Source organism: Hyaena hyaena, unplaced genomic scaffold (assembly GCF_003009895.1).
Source record: "Hyaena hyaena isolate Hyena2069 unplaced genomic scaffold, ASM300989v1 scaffold_45, whole genome shotgun sequence".
Lineage (NCBI taxonomy): Eukaryota > Metazoa > Chordata > Mammalia > Carnivora > Hyaenidae > Hyaena > Hyaena hyaena.
In genome coordinates, this window is record NW_024080677.1 from 3286788 (window position 1) to 3306567 (window position 19780).

The following is a 19780-nucleotide window of genomic DNA, read 5'->3' on the forward strand; positions in this document are numbered from 1 at the left end:
CGCCCTGTCGAGAGCCAGGAGGGTGGAAGCCTGCTGCTAGAAACTTAAATAATGTGAAAGGGCAGGAGAACTGAGCAAGCCAAGTGACACAGTTAACCTGCCAGAAGGGCATCCACAGCACTCTGCCATTGGTGTTGAGCAAGGCCTGGAATTCTCCAGCTGAGCTCAGCATACTGATTGGCAAAGGGTACCATCTGGTTCACAGCCTCCTTTCTGTGCCAGCTGGAATGCATTGCTAATAAGAGCTTGTATTTGCTGCTGCTTGAGGGCCTCTACAGTATCTGTCAGTCAAATTCAAAAATTTAACTTCTTTTCTCGCATATCTTGAATCAGAGAGATGATGACCCAAATAAAAGAAGGGACTTGATTCTGTACCTCCAGGCTTTTAGAGTGAGAACATCCTATGTCTTTGGCTACAGATGGGGATGGGTGCCTCCTCAGAGCCTGCTAAGCCCCCAGCAGCCCTGACCACAGGCCCCAGGAGCTGTTTTGACTCTTTCGCAGTTGGCAGAGCAAATGGCCAGTGGTAGTTACCCCAGCCCCAACTTCATCATGCCTCAGACATTCCCACTTTGTTTTTTTGGTTTTTTTTTGTTTGTTTTTTTACAAATAGTTTATTGTCAAATTAGTTTCCACATAACACTCAGTGCTCATCCCCAAAGTGCCCTCCTCATGCCCCTCCCCCCTCCCCCCCACATCCATCAGTCCTCAGTTTTTGTCAGCATTCAAGAGTCTCTCATGGTTCGCCTCTCTCCCTTTCCCCCACCATTTCCCCCCTTCTTCTCCCCCTTGGTCCTACGTCAAGTTCCTCCTAATCCTCCTATACGTGCAAACATATGATATTTGTCCTTCTCTGCCTGACTTATTTCGCTCAGCATAACACCCTCAAGGTCCATCCATGTTGCTACACATGGCCAGATTTCATTGTTTCTCATTGCCATGTAGGATTCCATGGTATAGATAAACCACATCTTCTTGATCCATTCATCTGTTGATGGACACTTAGGCTCTTTCCATGTTTTAGCTATTGTGGAGAGTGCTGCTATGAACATTGGGGTACATGTGCTCCTATGCCTCAGCATTTCTGTATCCCTTGGGTAAATTCCTAGCAGTGCTATTGCTGGGTCATAAGGGAGTTCTATTGTTAGTTTCCTGAGGAACCTCCACACTGTTTTCCAGAGGGGCTGTACCAGTTTACATTCCCACCAACAGTGCAGGAGGGTGCCCGTTTCTCCACATCCTCGCCAGCATCTAGAGTTCTCTGATTTGCTCATTTTAGCCACTCTGACTGGCGTGAGGTGGTATCTCAGTGTGGTTTTGATTTGTATTTCCCTGATGAGGAGGGATGCTGAGCATCGTTTCATGTGTCTGTTGGCCATCTGGATGTCCTCTTTGGAGAAGTGTCTGTTCATGTCTTCTGCCCATTTCTTCACTGGGTTGTTTGTTTTTCGGGCGTGGAGTTTGGTGAGTTCCTTATAGATTCTGGATATTAACCCTTTATCTGATATGTCATTTGCAACTATCTTTTCCCATTCCGTTGGTTGCCTATTAATTTTCTGGGTTGTTTCCTTGGCTGTGCAGAAGCTTTTAATCTTGATGAGGTCCCAACAGTTTATTTTTGCTCTCGATTCCCTTGCTTTTGGGGATGTGTCAAGTAAGAAGTTGCTGCGGTGGAGGTCAAGGAGGTTGTTTCCTGCTTTCTCCTCTAGGGTGTTGATAGTTTCCTGTCTCACGTTCAGGTCCTTTATCCATTTTGAGTTGATTTTTGTGCATGGTGTGAGAAAATGATCTAGTTTCATTCTTCTGCATGTTGCTGTCCAGTTCTCCCAACACCATCTGTTAAAAAGGCTGTCTTTTTTCCATTGGATATTCTTTCCTGCTTTGTCAAAGATCAGTTGGCTGTATACTTTTGGGTCCACTTCTGAGTTCTCAATTCTGTTCCATTGGTCTACAGACATTCCCACTTTGGATGACCATATCCTTGCCTTGCTTCCCAGGAAATCCTGTATGCACTTATGAGGTAAATGAGCAAAATTCATTTTACTTATTTATTTATTTTTTTAATATTTATCTCTTTTGAGAGAGAGAAGAGAGGGGGCAGAGAGAGGGATGGAGACTGAGAATCACAAGCAGTGCAGAGTCCAGTGTGGGGCTTGAACTCTTGAACCGCGAGATCATGACCTGAGCGGAGATCAAGGGTTGGGCGCTTAACTGCCTGAGCCACCCAGGTACCCTGTGAAATTACTTTTATTTTATTAAAAAATTTTTTTAATGTTTTATTTATTTCTGAGAGAGAGACACACACACAGTGTGAGCAGGGGAGGGTCAGAGAGAAAGGGAGACACAGAATCTGAAACAGGCTCCAGGCTCTGAGCTGTCAGCACAGAGCCCGACACGGGGCTCGAACCCATGAACCATGAGATCATGACCTGAGCCGAAGTCGCATGCTTAACTGACTGAGCCACCCAGGCGCCCCTGAAATTAATTTTAAATTTGTGCCCCTTCAGCCTCTTCCTTGTCCCTTACCCCCCAGGAGTCAGAATTTGGCTCAGTAAATCATGAGAATATTTCCAAATGCGTAACATGATGCTGCTCTGGGATCGAAAGCACGGGAACCACAAAGCCCTTGCTTCTGGCACCCCTGGTTCTTGTGGCCTCCCCTCCCTTCAGGCCTTTGAACACCCTGGGGCTCTGGACACCCTGGATGGTGGGAACCAGTGGCCCTTCACCCTGGGCCTACAGTGGACTCTCGTGTGCCCCCTGGGCCTGCGGGTCCCACTTTTACGCCCTGGGAATGGGGATGAGTTTACCACTTGAGAAAGAGGCACCTGGCCAGCAGTGGGGGAGAGGAGGCAGGAAGCAGAGGCTCCCCTAGGGACTCGCAGCGGCCCCAGCCAAAGACGACAACCGCCTGATCTGTGGCAGACGAGAGCTTCTAGAAGGGCCCGGGGAGAATCAAGGGGACTTGGTTGCTGATTGCGTGTGGGAGGCGGGAGAGAGGCTGTGACCCCGGGTGATTCCAGGAGCTTTGGCTGCTTGGCGGACGGACAAAAGGATTTGTGAGAAGAAAGGACAGGATGATCTAATCTCCAGTGTAGATCCCACAGAGTTTGAGTTGTGTGCGTGGCACAACCCTGTGAAAAATCAGTATCGGAAAAAGTGTCCTTCCCCTCAGATACAGTTATCGCATCGGGATGCTCCGAAGAGCCTCCTGTGAGCCCCAGATGTCTGGAAACCCAGCCGTACGGGAGAAGGTGTAACCGGGAAAGTGAGTGGACACCCCACTCGGTCCTACAGCCGCCGTGGGCCGCGTGCAGGCCTGCGCACGGCAGACTCGCACCTGCAGTGTGGTTTCCCCTGAAACACGGTCTCGCTGTGTGAATAGGATGTGCCCTGTGTTTATGTCCAAGAGATCAGAGATTCCACGTTCACAACATTTGGGTGTGTACTTCTGCTTTCCAGCCCCGCCTTGGTTTCTCACCTCCGTAGGGACTGGTGGGTGCCTTTCAATTCGCTGTCTTTTGAGACCTGACCCCACACCAAGGGCAGCAGAGAGCAACCACGGTTCATTGCTACACTTGATTGCTAAAGGCATTTCCTGCCTTGACTATTCAGACTTGGCCCTGCCAGACTTTTGAATCTGGACCTCTGAAGTCTTTTAGTGCCGTTTACGTCCTCAGATATTAGAACGAAGTCTAATACTTTGTTTACAGCGAAACCGCTTTGGGAAGGCTGATCATTTTTCAGCAATGTTTCCTTGCTGTGCCCTTGGTGTTTCAGAGCTGTCCTCTTTAAGCACTGAAGCAATTAGTTTCGAGAAGGCTGATTCTTCAGGGTCCAGTGCTCCCCTGCCTTTCATTTGCTGAAGCTGTACATTTTAATGAAGTTGTTTCATCTATGTTGCCAAACACCAGAATTTTGCTGTTTCAATTCTAATTATCTCTACTGGCAAAGGCAACGTTTTATTAGAACTCTCAAGTGCTCTGTTTATTAAATGTCCATGCACTATGCCATTAGGCACACAAATTAGGTCAGCTGTACTTATTGAATGGGTTATGGATAAAGGAGTTAAATATTTTTGTCATTATCTTAAAACGCTGTGGCTTCGTGGGCCATCAGCTCTGCCTTCTCTGATGAGCTTGCCTATCTTCCTTACCGAGTAGCCAAAGCGAATGCTGTGTCTGAGCAACGGGGCTGTGGATGGGGGTTCGAGTATTTACTTTCAGACTTTGGGGTAATATGCTTATCCTTTCCTTTCCATTAGTTGTGACCAGCACCCACATTTTGCTTCCTGGCTTGTGTGTCTTACAGCATCATGATACATGTGTGTCTTAGAGCATCATGAGGGCTTTTCTGAGGCCAGGAGGTGCCTGTGATGGTGGCGGAGGGAGGGCAGCACTACAATAGCAGCCCCAGTTCAGGATTTCTCTGCTTCCTTGCGCCTCCTACTCTGGGCCCTTTAAGTTCACCCCATGGCCCCTCAGGTGGTATTGGTTAACCTGGGATGGGCCGGGGGCTCCAGCACCCTTCCTGTGGTCCCCAGGCACTGCTGTGTGGTGATTAGGGGCATGGCTTCTGCCATCGCACCAACTGAACCCCAGCTCCACCCTGAAGAGCCGGCTGATGCCCGGCAAATTACATCTCACCTCATGAACCTCCACGCTCTTGTCTGGACATGGAAGAACCGGAGCTGCTTCAGTGTTTGTGCGAGGATTGAATGAGATGATGATACAGGTTATGTGCTTGGGATACAGGCCACGGCACGTAGTGCCACATCAGTAAACTGTCCCCACTGCCTGGTCCCCATTCAGGCCCACATGGGTATCTGCCACAGTGGGCCAAGATCAGCACAGAGGCCACCGGTGCCTGGGCCCTTGACCCTATGCTGGAGGCCCTCTTGCAAGTCATCACCTGCTTCTTTCTCTCCTTAGGGGGCTTCACCACATGTGGGGCCCATGGTGTAGACTCCTTGCTTTATTCATGAGACACAAGAATTAAAGAAAAAGACATCAGGACTTGACCGAGGTTTCTGTTATAATCTTTTCACCCTAAGACTCGGGCATAACTTGCTGGGGGAAGGCGCTACCCTAGAGGAGCATCTGATGGGGACCCGGCCTTCAATCAGAATCATCCCTCCCCTCCAACTCTGGCCCGTGGTCTTTGGACCAAACTTGAGTTGCCCTTTTCTCTACATCAGGCTTGCGGAGTGCCCGGGAGTAACCCTGGCTTCACAGACGTACCCTCCTGCTTTCTCCCTTAGAAATCCTCTGCTCTGGCTTTAAGAAGTTACTATGATGTTTTTCAATACATAATTTATCCCCTGTGCCCCTGTGGGCTAATATGGTTGTGAACAGCAAGAACAAATCTTATTAAAGTTGCTAAGAGAAATGAAATAACGCAGCTTGATAGAAGTTAATGGAAGCGTGTTTAATTCATATTTACACCTTCTCAACTGTTCTTCGCAAGTATTGAATTCTCTCTGGGGGAAATGATAATCTAGGCCACAGCAGTAGCTATCTTAGTTCCCCTGGAGAGCCTCAACAGCATCTTGAGGAGCGACAATGATTCTGTTCCATGCTCTTCCTCCCCAGCATATACACAGGTAGGAAGCATATATACCTGCAAGAGAGAAGAATAACTCTATAAAACTCTCTACTATACTCTTTATGAAGCCTTCACTTTATAGTAAACAAGTTCACAGTGTATGAATTTTTGAAAACCAACAACAAAGAAACTTAAAAAAAATGTTTTGGGGTACCTGGGTGGGTGGCTCAGTCGGTTAAGCATCTGACTTCAGCTCAGGTCATAATCTCGCAGTTTGTGAGTTCAAGCCCTGCATCAGGCTCTGTGCTGACATCTTGGAACCTGGAGCCTGCTTCGGATTCTGTGTCTCCCTTTGTCTCATGTTCTCTCTCTGTCTCTCTTTCTCAAAAATAAATAGACATTAAAAAAGTTTTTTTAATTAAAAAACGTTTTTAATAATGGCTAGTAAAGGAACCATTTCTCCCATTCTGGTTATAAGAGTATGGGTCTCTTTTTTATTTCCTGCATCAAACAATTGGTCCTGAGAACCCCCATTAATAAGATTGGGGGGCCCCTCTTTTTAAATGTTTATTTATTTTTGAGAGAGAGACAGAGACAGCGTGAGCAGGGGAGGGGCAGAGAGAGACAGAGACACAGAATCTGAAGCAGGCTCCAGGCTCTGAGCTGTCAGCACAGACCCGATGCAGGGCTCAAACTCATGCACTACAAGATCATGACCTGAGCCAAAGTCGGATGCTTAACCTGACTGAGCTACCCAGGCACCCCGGTCAGTGGGGGCTTCTAATAATTAGAGGGTACCTGGGTTAATGCCCCTCTGCAGACTGAATAGTGTGGCTGGCAGAGGCCTTCGTTCTGCAGGGAGTCTGGAAACCCCAGGGAAGAGTCCGGAAATCTGGTTGACCAGGGTACAATCCCACGATTGTAGTGTTCAGGAGTGATGGAAGTTTGGATACTTGGCTTTTGTACTTAAGGAAATGCCTATATCAACAAGTGGCCTTCACCCCATGGGCACAAAGGAAAACTGAAGTATTGGCTTTACAAGGAGGCAAAAGTATTACCAAGAGCATCATTGAAAAGATACATTTAATCATAAAAATGTGTATGTCAAAGGAACAATGGATTTATCTCCAGTGAAATGGACCTATATTTGTTGACAGGCTGGTCTTTGAATAAGTAGTGGAATGTGATATTTTACTGAATGGCACCAAAAAAAAAAAAAAAAAAAAAACCCAAAAAGATTTATTAGCTTCTGTTTTCTTGACTAGAATAGGTTTCCTATGTATTGTTAGTTACTTTATCATGAATAACGTGTTGTCTCATCCTGTGCTTATTAATCACCCTTCCTTCCAACCAACTGTACGAATAATTAGATGAAATTGGTGGTAGATCATCGCTTCCATATTAATCTTCTCGAGCCCCTGACAATGGAACATTCACACATTAACTGCTCCTCTTCATTGTGTGTTTCTAAAGAAGGTTAGAAATTTGGGGGCATCAGTACTTGGAAAGCAACCCCCTTGTCTTAAATCAAGCAAAGACATAGACGGTGAGACTCATGACGCCACAGGGCTGTCATTACATCTTGTGACAGAGCAGCTTCAGGGCCAGATGCAGTGTTGGTGTTTTTGTAAGCTTTGAAAACCATGTGTCCATCAAGGGTCTCCCGGTCTCTCTGAGACCTGAAAGTTTTATTGTGTGACCTCAGTCACTTTCAGGTGTGGTCTCCCAATCTCCGCAGAGTTGATTTCCAGTCACTCTGACTCCTCGGTCGCCCATCTAAAGCGCAGAGGACTATGTGGTTGTTGCCCCGGGTAGGAGACCGCACACAGCAGCACTGTGCTCTGAATGACTCATGCCGCCTCCCAGCTGACTGAACGCACGATGGGGAGAGTGTCTTCATGCAGAAGGATCTGCTTCATTACAGTGCGGAACGATAACCATTTAACCCCATGCAAAGAATGAAGGGACACAGGTCCCTTGATCATTTGTCTCTATCGTGGCATAATTGTAATTCTGCATAGTTATGATGAAATTTCTGATCTGTTGCAGGAACATCAGGAGAACATTCTGGGTAACACCATGCAGAGTGTGATTGCATTGCTCAACAATCTGGTTGCCTGTAAAGATTCAAATATGAAGCTACTTTATGAACAAGGTAAATGCTTCTCAATTCCTTTTGAGACTCTTACCTTTTGCCTATTTGTTACTTTCCTCATCTACATAGCAGGGAGTCAAGAAGTGCTATTTAAAATTGATGAATCAGGGGCAGCTGGGTGGCTCTGTCGGTTAAGCTTTGACTTCGGCTCAGAGAATGATCTCATGATCATGAGTTCGAGTCCCACGTTGGGCTCTGTGCTGATAGCTGAGAGCCTGGAATCTGCTTGGGATTCTGTGTCTCCCTCTCTCTCTGCCCCTGCCCCACTTCTGCTCTGTCTCAAAAATAAACATTAAAAAAAATTAAAGTTGATGAACCAAAATAGACATTTAAGAATATATAATAATAATCTTGCCAACAAAAAAAGGGACTGTGGTTAGATTCTTTGTCTAGTTCATTTATTTTCCTTTAGAGCTCAAAATTTCTTTTCTCCTGGAGGCACTATTATATATGATAAATGAAGTACAAGTGTAAGCATAATAATAAGACTTATTGCTCTCAGTCAGAATAAAAACATATATAGTCAAAAGCGTCTTGGAAAATGAGATTGGATGAGTTGAGGGTGACTTTACATTACCTCTTATGCATCCCTATAACATTAAAATTAAAAACCTTTTTAAAGCCTTTCTTAGACCAGTTTAGGTTTAAAACCATATTGAGAGGGAGGTATAGAGATTTCCTGTATAGCCCCTGCCCTCATTTTTAGCCTTCCCTTTTCTTTGTCTTTTTTTTTTTTTTGTCTTTTTAGTTTTTTGCCTTTTCCAGAATGTCATAGTTGGAATCCTACAGTATGTAGCTTATTAAGATTGGCGACTTTCACTTAGTGATCTGCATTTCAAGTTCCTTTATGTCTTTTCATGACTGGTTAGCTCATTTCCTTTTAGAACTGAAGAATACTCCATTTGTCTGGATATACCAAGTTTTAAAATCCATTTATTATCTGAAGTACATCTTGGTTTCTTGTAGGCTTAATTCTTGTCAACCGAATTAAGTATAGGGGTGCCAGGGTGGCTTAGCTGGTTAAATGTCCAACACTTGATTTCAGGTCAGGTCATGTCATGTGATTGAGCCTTACATTGGGCTCCATGCTGAGTATGGAGCCTGCTTAAGATTCTTTCTCACTTTCTTTTTCTCTGCCCCTCTTCCCCTCTTGGATGCTTTCTCTCTCTCTCTCTCTCTCTCTCTCTCTCTCTCACTCACTCTTACCCTTACTCCCCTCCCTCCCTCCCTCCCTTTTCTCTCTCACTCTCTCAATGAAATAAAGTAAAGTAAAATAAAATAAATACAAATAAATTAGGTCTAGATATGTATGCAACCCCTGGGGTGTACATTATTGTCAGGGGCAGCTCCTTGAATTTTGGTCCTCTTGAACTTGAAGACCGGTGAACTAAGGACCCAAGTTACTGCTCTGCCACATTTCTAGACTGTAATGAGGAGACACATAAAGAAAGACCATCACAGGAACTCTCATTTAAAAGTAAAGGTAGATAATAGTCACTGATTCATGGTGAAATCTTGGAGGACACATTTCCTCAGCTCTCATTGTTCCAAAAGAAAAAAAAAATACCCCTTGCTTTGAGAGTAGTTCTCCCTGGGAATGCTTCTCTGTGGCTCTTGCCTCTAACTTCTGAATCCTTGTTCCTTTTCCATAAGAATGGCCCATATTTGTAGGTGAGTAAGATTCTAAGCCTGATTCTTCCCTGTAGAAGTTTGGGACCCTACAACTGTTTTTCATTCTAAAAGGAATTATCCCTGGTCTTCTTAGTCCAAACCAGTGGTGCTTTTTACAATATAAGTCTAGCAAAAACTTTGTTCATTTCTCATAAAATTTTTTCCGGTTTTATTGAGGAATAATTGACATCACTGATTAATTTTAAGCAATATGGCATGCTGGTTTGGTTTACATATATTGTGAAATGATTACCACAATAGGTTTAGCTAATGTTCATCTTCTATAGATACAATAAAAAGAAAATAGAGAAAAAAGTTTTTTCCTTATAATGAGAAGTCTTAGATTTACTTTTCACAATTTTCCTGTATATTATGCAGCAATGCTAACTGTCACACCATGTTATATATTACAGCCCTAGTACTTATTTATGTTTACAACTGGGGGTCTTGTACCTTGTGACCACCTTTTTCCTTTTCCTCTGCTTCTCATAACCACAAGTCTGATCTCTTTTTCTGTGAGTTTGGTGGTGATAGTTTAGATTCCACATATAAGTGAGAACATACAGTATTTGTCTTTCTCTTTCTGAATTATTTCCCAACACATAATGCTTTCAGGTTTTAACCATGTTGTTACCAACGGTAGGTTCTCCTTTCCTATGGCCGAATAACATTCCATTATGTGTATGTATGCATACATACACACCATTCCTTCTTCATCCATCGATTGGTTGATGGACACTTAGTTTGTTCTCATGTCTGGCAATTATAAATAATACTGCTATGAACATGCAGATGCAGATAGCTTTTTGAGTTAGTGTTTTTGTTTCCTTTGGGTATATTCCCAGAAGTGGAATTACTGGATCATATGATAGCTCTTTGTTTTTGTTTGTTTGGTTTTGTTGTTGTTGTTTGATTGTTTTAGGGTCCTCCATACTGTTTTCCATAGTATGGAAAGGCTGCACCAAGTTACGTTCTACTAATAGTGCACAAGCATCCTTTTTCTCATCCATGTCAGCATCTGTGATTGCTTGCCTTTTTAATGGTGGCCATTCTAACAGGCATAAGTGGTACTGCACTGTGGTTTTAATTTGCATTTTTCTAATGACTAGTGATGTTGAGAATCTTTTCATATACCTCTTGGCCTTTAGTGTATCTTCTTTGGAAAAATGCATATCCATGTCCTTTACCCATTTTTTAATTGGATTGCTACTGAGTCATATGACTTTTTTTTTTTTTTTAATTTAAATCCAAGTTAGTTAATGGTGTAATATTGGTTTCAGGAGTAGAGTTTAGTGAGTCATCACTTACATATGACACCCAGTGCTCATCCCAACCATAGGATTTCTTTGTATATTTTGTATATTAGCCCCTTATCAGATACATGGTTTGCAAATATTTTTTCTCACTCCATAGGTTGTTTTTTTCACTTTCTTGATGGGCTCTTTTGCTGTACAGAAGCTTTTTAGTTTGACGTCATCCCACTTGTTTTATTTTTTTTTTTTCTTTTTGTTGCCCGTGCTTTAAGTATCACATCCAAAAAGTCATTACCAAGACACATGTCAAGAAGTTTTACTCCTATGTGTTTTTTTCTAGGACTTTCATGGTTTCAGTTCTTAAATATAAGTAATCCATTTTTTTAAAAATTTTTAATGGTTTTTTTTTTTTTTTTTTTTAAATTCTGAGAGAGAGACAGCGTGAACAGGGGAGGGTCAGAGAGAGAGGGAAACACAGAATCCGAAACAGGCTCCAGGCTCTGAGCTGGCTGTCAGCGCAGAGCCTGACGCGGGGCTCAAACCCATGAACCACGAGATCATGACCTGAGCCAAGGTCGGACACTTAACCGACTCAGCCACCCAGGTGCCCCCTGTCTAATCCATTTTGTATTAATTTTCATGAGTGGTATAAAATATAGGACCAATTTCATTCTATCTCTTCTCCACTGAGTATTCTTAGCTCCCTTGTCAAATATTAGTTGACTGACTGTGCTTGGATTTATTTCTGGGCTCCTGATTCTGTTCAATTGGTCTGTTTGTCTGTTTTTGTGCCAGTACCATAGTGTTTTGATGACCGTAGATTTATATTCTAGATTGAAATCAGAAATTGTGATGCCTCCTGCTTTTTTCTTCTTTCTCAAGATTTATTTGCATATTCGGGATCTTTTTTGGCTCTATATAAATTTTAGGAGTGTTTTTTCTACTTCTGTAAAAAATGTCATCAGCATCATGATAGCAATTGCATTGAATATCTAGGTGGCTTTTGTTGTTTTTGGCATTTTAATAATATTAATTCTTCCAACCCATGGACATATCATACTTTCCCATTTCTTCCTTTCTTCTTTGATGTATTTCATTAGTGTGTTGTATTTTTCAGAGTAGACATCCTTCACTTCTTTACTTTCGTTTATTCCCAAGGTTTTGTTGTGTTTGATGCAGTTGGAACTGGGTTGATTTCTTTGTTTTCCAGAAAATTCATTGTTAGCATATAGAAATGCTACTGATTTTTTCTTAATTTTGCAACTTCACTGAATTTTCTGATTAGATCTAACCGTTTCTGGTTGAGTCTTTAGAGTTTCTTTATATAAAATCATGTCATCTACAAATAGTTTTACTTCTTTGTTCGCAATTCCTTTTACATGCCTTTACAATGACTTTTATTTCTTCTTCGTGCCTGATTGTTCTAGTGAGGACTTCTTGTACTATGCTGAACAGGAATGGTGAGCGTGGCCTTTTTCCTGATCTTAGAGGAAAAAGCTTTTAGTCTTTCACAGTCGAGGCTAATGTTAAACTGTAGACTTGTCATATATGGCCTTTATTATGTTGAGGTATATTCTTTATGCCTAATTTTTAGATTTTATCATGAATCGATGTTGAATTTTGTCAAATGCTTTTTCTGTGTCTATTAGGATAATCATATGATTCTTTCTTTTCTTTCTATTAATGTGACATGTCACATTGATTTTGTATATGTTGAAGCATTCTTGAATTTCAGGGATAAATCCCACTTATTCCTGGTGAATGATCCTTTGCTGTGCTGCTGACTTCAGTTTGCTAGTCATTTGTTGACAATTTTTGCGTCTGTATTCATCAAGGATATTGGCCTGCAGTTTTCTTTCTTAGTAGTGTCCTTTTGTGGTTTTGGTAAAAGGATAAATGCTGGCTTTGTAAAAATGAATTCAGGAACATTCCCTGTTCTTATCTTTATTTGGAAGAGTTTGAGAATAAATGGTATTCTTCTTTAAATGTTTGGTAAAATTCACCAGTGAACCCATCTCATCCTGTGCTTTTCTTCATTGGGAGATTTTTGCTTCCTGATTCAGTCCTCTTACTAGTAACCAGTCTGTTCAGATTTTCTGGTTTTTTCTTGAGTCTGTCTTGGTAAGTTGTACATTTCTAAGAATTTTTTCCATTTCTTATAAGTTGTTCAATTTGTTGGTGTATAGTTATTTATAGTAGCCTCTTCATCATCTTTTGAATTTCTGTGGTATCCATTGTAATGTCTCCTTTTTCATTTATAATTTTGTTGATTGAGTCCTCTCTCTCTCTCTCTTTCTCTCTCTCTCTCTCTCTCGTTCTCTTTTTGATTAACCTAGTGAATGGTTTGTCAATTTTGTGTATCTTTTCAAAGAACCAACTCTTAGTTTGATTAATCTTTTCTATTATTTTTCTGTTTTCTGTTTCATTTATTTATGTTCTAATTTTTCTTATTTTATTCATTCTGTTAACTTTGGGGTCAGTTTGTTCTTTTTTTAAAATTGAGCACAGTTGAGTTTCAGATGTACAGCACAGTGATTCAATAATCTGTATGTTATGCTGTGCATAGCAATTGCAGCTACCACCTGTCATCGTACAATGCCATTACATTACAGTTGGTTTGCCTTTTTTTAGCTCCTTCAGGTGTAGATTTAGGTTGTTTATTTGGGCTCTGTCTTCCTTCTTAATGTAGGCATTATTGCTGTGAACTTCTCTCTTAGAACTACTTTTGCTGCACCCTACAAGTTCTGATATGTTTCCATATCCATTTGTCTCAAACTTTGTTTTATTTATTTTTAAAAGTTCATTTCTTTATTTTGAGAGAGAGAGAGAGAGAGAGAGAGAAAACACACAGCAAGGGAGGGGCAGAGAGGAAGGGCGAAAGAGAATACCAAGCAGACCCTGTGTTCATACCATGGAACCTGATGCACGGCTTGATCCCATGAACTGTGAGATCATGACCTGAGCCAAAGCCAGGAGTCAGCCATTTGACTAGCTGAGCCACCCAGGCACCCCCAAACTTTGTCCTTATCTTAATTTCTTCTTTAACCCACATTGTTCAGGAGAGTGTTTAATTTCCATGTATTTATGAGTTTTCCAGTTTTCCTATTGTTACTGATTTCTAGTTTCATGCCATTGTGTCAGAGAAAATACTTGATATGATTTCAGTCTTTTTAAATCTGCTGTGACATTTTTTGCGGCCTAATGTATGTTCTGTCTTAGAACATGTTCAGTGTGCACTCAGAAATAATGTGGGGGGCGCCTGGGTGGCTCAAGCATCTGATTCTTGGTTTTGGCTCCGATCATGATCTCATGGTTCATGAGTTCGAGCCCCACATCGGGCTCTACTCTGACAGTGTGGAGCCTTCTTGGGATTCTCTCTCTCTCTTCCTCTCTCTCTCTCTGACCCTCCACTGCTCTCACACATGCACACATTCTCACAGGTAAATAAGTAAACTTAAAAAAAAATAAAGTGACTAAAAAGAACATGTATCCTGCTCTTGTTGGATGGAATTCTCTGTGTATGTCTGTTAGCTCCATTTGGTCTCCAGTGTTATTCAAATCTGCTGTTTCCTTATGGATTATCTGTCTGGATGATTTATCCATTGTTGAGAGTAGGGTATTAAAGTCCCCAACTATTATTGTATGATTGTTATTTCTCCTTTTGCATCTGTTAATCTTTGCTTTGTATATTTTGGAACTCTAGTGTTCAGCACATAAATATTTATAATTGTTATATTTTTATGTATTGACCTCTTCATTATCATATAATGATCTTTTGTCTCTTTGATCATTTTTAGCTAAAACTCCATTTTGTTTGACCTAAGTATATCTATCCCTGCTTTTTTTGATTACCATTTTCTTGAAATGTCATTTTCCATCCCCTCACTCTCCGTGAAGTGTCTTGTAGGCAGCATATGATTGGATATTTTTTTTAAACCCATTCTGTGTCCTTTAATTAGAGAATTTAATATGTTTGCTTAAAGTACTTATTGATAGTTAGGGACTTATTGTTGCCATTTTGTTGATTGTTTCTGGTTGTATTATAGATTCATTGTTCTTGAACCTATTGTTTTTTTTTTTTTTTTTAGTTTTGATGTCTTTTGATATCCATATGTTTTGACTTTTTGTCATTATATTTATGTAATTACTATGGGATTTTTCCTTTTGGTTACAGTGAGGCTTCCATAAAGTATTTTAAGCTTGTAACACCCTATTTTAAGCTGATAACGACTTCAGTTGAATTTTTAAACTTGACACTTGTACTTCTCCTCTCCCTTAAATTTTAGGTTATGACTGTTATAATTTAGGTGTTTTATAAATTGTGTAACTAATAACAGACTATTGTAATTATGGTTACTTTTAATATATTTGTTTTAAAACTGTAAACTGCAGTATTATTCACCACTGTTACATATTGCAGAATCTGACTCTGACTGTATACTTACCGTGACCAGTCAGATTTACACTATCTTTTTGTATTTTTATGATAGTGTTTGGTATTCTTTTACTTCCAAAGAACTTCCTTTAGCATTTCTTATGAGGCAGTTCTGATGATAATGAACTTCTACTTTTGTTTATTTAGGAAAGGCTTTATTCACCCCTCATTTCCAAAAGACAGCTTCGCTGGATATAGAAGTCTTGGTTTACAGTTAATCTGTTTCAATATTTTAAATATGCCATCCCATTCTCTCCTTTTTTTTTTTTTTTTTTAAATGTTTTATTTATTTCTAGGAGAGAGAGAGACAGCACGAGCAGGGGAGGGTCAGAGAGAGAGGGAGTCACAGACTGAAACAGGCTCCAGGCTCTGAGCTGGCAGTCAGCACAGAGCCCAAAGCGGGGCTCGAACCCACGAACCGCGAGATCATGACCTAAGCGAAAGTCGGACGCTTAACCGACTAAGCCACCCAGGCGCCCCCATCCCATTCTCTCCTTGTCTGAAAGTTTCTGTTTAGAAATTTGGTGGCAGTTTTATGGGGGTTCCTGTGTATTTAACCTTCTTTATTTTCTCTTGCTACACTTAAAATTCTTCCTTTGTTTATTACTTCTGACAATTTAATTATAACGTGTCTCAGTGTAACTCTGTTCAGGTTCAACCTATTTGGGGTCCTTTGGACCTCATACATCTAGATATCCATTCCTCTCCCCAGTTTCTGGAGGTTTTCAGCAGTTGTTGCATTAAATATATTTTCTCTTCTCATTCTGGAACCTCCATAATGTGAGTATTTTTTTCTTTCATTGTGTCCCCATAATTCCTGTAGACTTTCTTTATTCTTTCATTGCTTTTTCTTTTTGCTTCTGTGACTATAGAATCACCTTTTCTCCAGGTCACTGGTACTTTCTTCTGTGTTGCTGAGTCTACTTGGAAACCATCATTGAATTCATCAATTTAGTTATTTTTCAACTCTGGGATTTGTTTGTTTTTTGATGGCTACTATTTCCTTACTGAATTTCTTGTTTTGTTTATGCATTGTTTTCCTAATTAATTTCTTTGCTGTGTTTTCTTATGGTTCACTAAGCTTCTTTAAAAGATTTTCCTGAATTCTTTGTCTGATAGTTCTCATAGATCTCAATTTTGAGTGGCCAGTCATTGGAGCTTTATTCATTTCTTTTGATAGTGTCATATTTACTGGACTTTATGTGATTCTTATTCTTTGGGTCGAAAGCCACACAACTTGAGTAATAGAAATCCTCTTCCAGACTTTGCAAGTTTGCTTTTGCAGAGATGGTTCTTGATCAGTCAGCTTAAGGTGGGTTTCTAGGTGTGTTTGCTGGTAGTGTCCTTGGGCAGGTTGGGATGGGCTGTTTTGGTCTATTTGGGGGGTGAGGTGACTATCCTCCGTGGACAGGGATAGAGGAGATGTACCACTTGCATGGAATAGTTGGATAGGATTGCAGGCTCTGTTGCCTGAGTGAGGCTGTGGGATGGGCTCCATTGTTGGTTGGGTTCTCTGATTAGGCTTTCTAGATGCTTAAGACTGAGTACTTTATTCAGTGATAGATTGGGCCTCTGAATTAGCTTCCCTGCCCTAGCAGAACAGCAGGATGGTATCCAGCACCTGTGTCATTCATTATTTGGGGATCTGAATCAGGTGAGAGTGTGTACTGACTTCTGTTGTCAGGTGAGGCTACCAGTTTTGCTCTACAGATGGGCAAAGCCATGGACTCTGCTCTATGTTTATGTGCCACTGTACATTGGGCTATGGAATGGGCTCTACAGTTTCCTGTGTGCCCTGATTAGGTTCCCTGGTTAGATTGGCTGAAGGCTATGTTCAGCAATCAGCAGGGCTATGACTTAGATTGCTTGCCTGCGCACATTAGGAGAAGCATCTCTTAAGCTGGTAAAGCTCTTTGTTGACTTAAGTCAAGCCAATTTGCACCCTGAGTTTTCTGACTGAACAGGGCCATGAGGTTTCATCTGCAAACCATTGGCTCTGCTTGCCTATCTCTTGGCTGAAGTGCTACTGGGCTCATAGCTTCCAGGATTTGTCACCAGCCCCTTGGTCCAGTGGGGCCAAATGATGCTCTCCACAGTGAGTGGAGCTATGTTGCTGCTCCCTTTCCTGAACAAGACATGAAGGGGCCACTCCAGGCTACTCTCAGTTTCCCAAATAGTTTCCTAAGTTGAGAGGGGCCAGGAGTTACCCTCAGCCTCAGTGGCGAATGAATCCCCCACTTGTATGGAACACAGGAATGCTTGGTCCCAGTACTGGCTTTGTTCTGTGGATGATCAGCTCTGCCTGCTCATCTGCCTTTCACTCAAGTGTCACTGGGTCACATTGCTTCCACTTCACCAACCCCTCTAGTCAGATTGTCCTAGAAGTTACTCTCCATAGGAAGTAAGGCTGTGATTCAGCTCCTTGCCTGGGCATGGGCAAACTGGGCCCTAGGGATGGCAACACTTGTTTGAAGATCCAAAGGAGGCAGATCTGCACTGCGCAGTGAGTTCCCTGCTCAGAGTGCATCCCCAACTTGAATGTACCAGTGAGCAAAGCCATTCATTGATGTTACTACTTGGGTACCTCAGGTACAAGCTTGGTCTGCCCAGGTCCCTGTGCTGGATGCTACAAGTCGCCCCCTGCTTCACCATTAGTCAGATGCCCTGTGACTGAGCCCCACAGATTCCCCCTGCAATTCCTGTGGTGCAAGATCAGACTAGGGTCTCTTGCAAAGCAACTCACAACTTTGAGGGTGTTGCTATTTGTCCCCTGGGTTCATTTTTCCACTGGAGGAATTGAAGGCTGATGGGGACCTTTCTCTGTGGTGCTGCCATGGCCTGATATGGAGGGGCAATATGGTCACCACGTAGCTGTTTCTCTTACTCTTCTAATGTGGTCTGTCTCATTCTCTGTGGTAACAGGGGTTATGCTTCAGCCTCACTTCTGTGTTCTAGGATTCTCTTAGTGGGGGTCTTGTTCTTAAATAGTTGTTTCTTGTTGTGAAGGGAGTAAAGTCAGAAACACTCTATATCACCATCTTGGTGACATCATTTGGTTTCCTGTAAGTCTTCCTGATATTTGTTTGAAGGGACCAAAAGGCTCACCCACGAATCCCTTCAAAACATTCTAACTTTGGACCGAGAATTAGGATACTATGAAACAGTGCTGGTAAGATTCTTAGCAGCCCCGTTGGTTGGTAGAGAGAGTGGATAAGGAGTCAAATGTCTGAATTTCAGACTGGAGAGGCTATAGGTCCTGGCTCGTGGAAGCATGGAGTTATGTAGCCGAGGTGAGATGAAGGACAAAATGCTAGAGGAGAGGAACTTAGGGACCTGAGAGATCAGATATGGAAGGATTGTTTATGAGGTGATCTCTGTGGCTACAGAGATACTGCCTCCAGTAGACTATTAGAGCCAGAACACCTGAAGGAGCACAGGCACACTTATCAGGAAGCTAATGAAGCTGATGTGTCAAGGGCCCTCTTTTATAGAGGGGCAATTTTACATTTGTAATTCTTTTCCTCTTACAGTCTGTTCCCATCCCCAACCATATAAGCTTCAGTGCTCATGATACCTGGCCCCATTCCAGGCTCTGTGGAGTAAACTGGAAATCACAAAAGTAATTATGGCAAGAGTAGTGTTAGTTAATGCTAATAATATTAGTGATGTTGGTGTTAATATTGTGCTCAGGGAATGGGCAGAAGTGATTAAGTGCTCTGAGGATAATGACGGTTGGGAGAGAAGAAGCAGATGGTGGAGACTGTTGATCTGAGATTTAGTGAACTGTAGCCCACCAGCTGTTTGCTTGCTTTTACAAATAAAGTTTTGTTGGAATATAGATACGTCCACTCATTTACATGCGTCTTTGGCTAGTTTTGCTTTATAATGGCACTGTTGAATAGTTGAGACACAGACTGTGTGACCCACAGAGCCTGAAATATTTACTATATGACCTTTTAAGAAAAAGGGCTGCCAACCTTCAGTCTAGAAGCAGCGGTATGGAACAAGAAAACACCACCTAGAAATGTATAGAAAGAGGTGGACCATTTGAGGGATTTTGCTGACAACTGTGAGTTCCACATGTCACAGGGAAGGGGTTTGGGGATTGAAAATGGTAGACTGTTGCCTCTGAAAGATGATGTGCAAAATTGTCTTTCTGTTTTAACTGCAGGAGATGATGGATGAACGACTTATGGTCATAAGCTGCTGTGGCAGCTGAGGCAGAGCTAGTGGGTGTGCTGAGTCCACATGGTCTTAAGGCTGAGGAGGGTGGTCAGGCAGCAGGGATGGCGGAGTGAGGAAGGGTCATGGGGTTCCAAGAGTACAGAGTTTGGGAACTCCTCGCCGGCCCCTTCTATTAGAGGTGAGAAAGGAGAGGAGAAGGGGGTTCTCCTGTGGCCTGCAGAACAGTCTGCTTCCAGCCTCTAGAGATAAGCACAAGGTCTGATTTTCTATCATGATCTGCTGCTTCCCAGACTCCTTGGTTACTAAACGTGTGGAATGATTTTTCCAAAGTGGGTAAGGATCCCATCCATGTCTACAAACCCAGAGTGGTTAAGATTCACTGGAGTGTGGCCACCTGAGGAGTCATTGACAACCGGCCACTGTATGGACTTGAATGTATGTGGCTGGTTTGAATGAAGGCTTCATGTTAATCTTTATTTTGGACCAATTCTGGCTCAATCACTGATTTATATATTTGTTACAATTCCCATGGAATTA

General features: G+C 42.1%; 1 protein-coding gene across 4 annotated transcripts in view; it reads left to right on the forward strand.

Annotated features, from left to right (window-relative positions):
* ULK4 (unc-51 like kinase 4) overlaps positions 1 to 19780 on the forward strand; it is a 567394-nt gene that overhangs the window by 316886 nt on the left and 230728 nt on the right. For all 4 annotated transcript variants that reach the window (XM_039230385.1, XM_039230386.1, XM_039230388.1 and 1 more), the window contains one exon: positions 7594 to 7699. In XM_039230385.1, coding sequence (XP_039086316.1) covers positions 7594 to 7699 — 106 coding nt within the window. The remainder of the gene's footprint in view (positions 1 to 7593; positions 7700 to 19780) is intronic.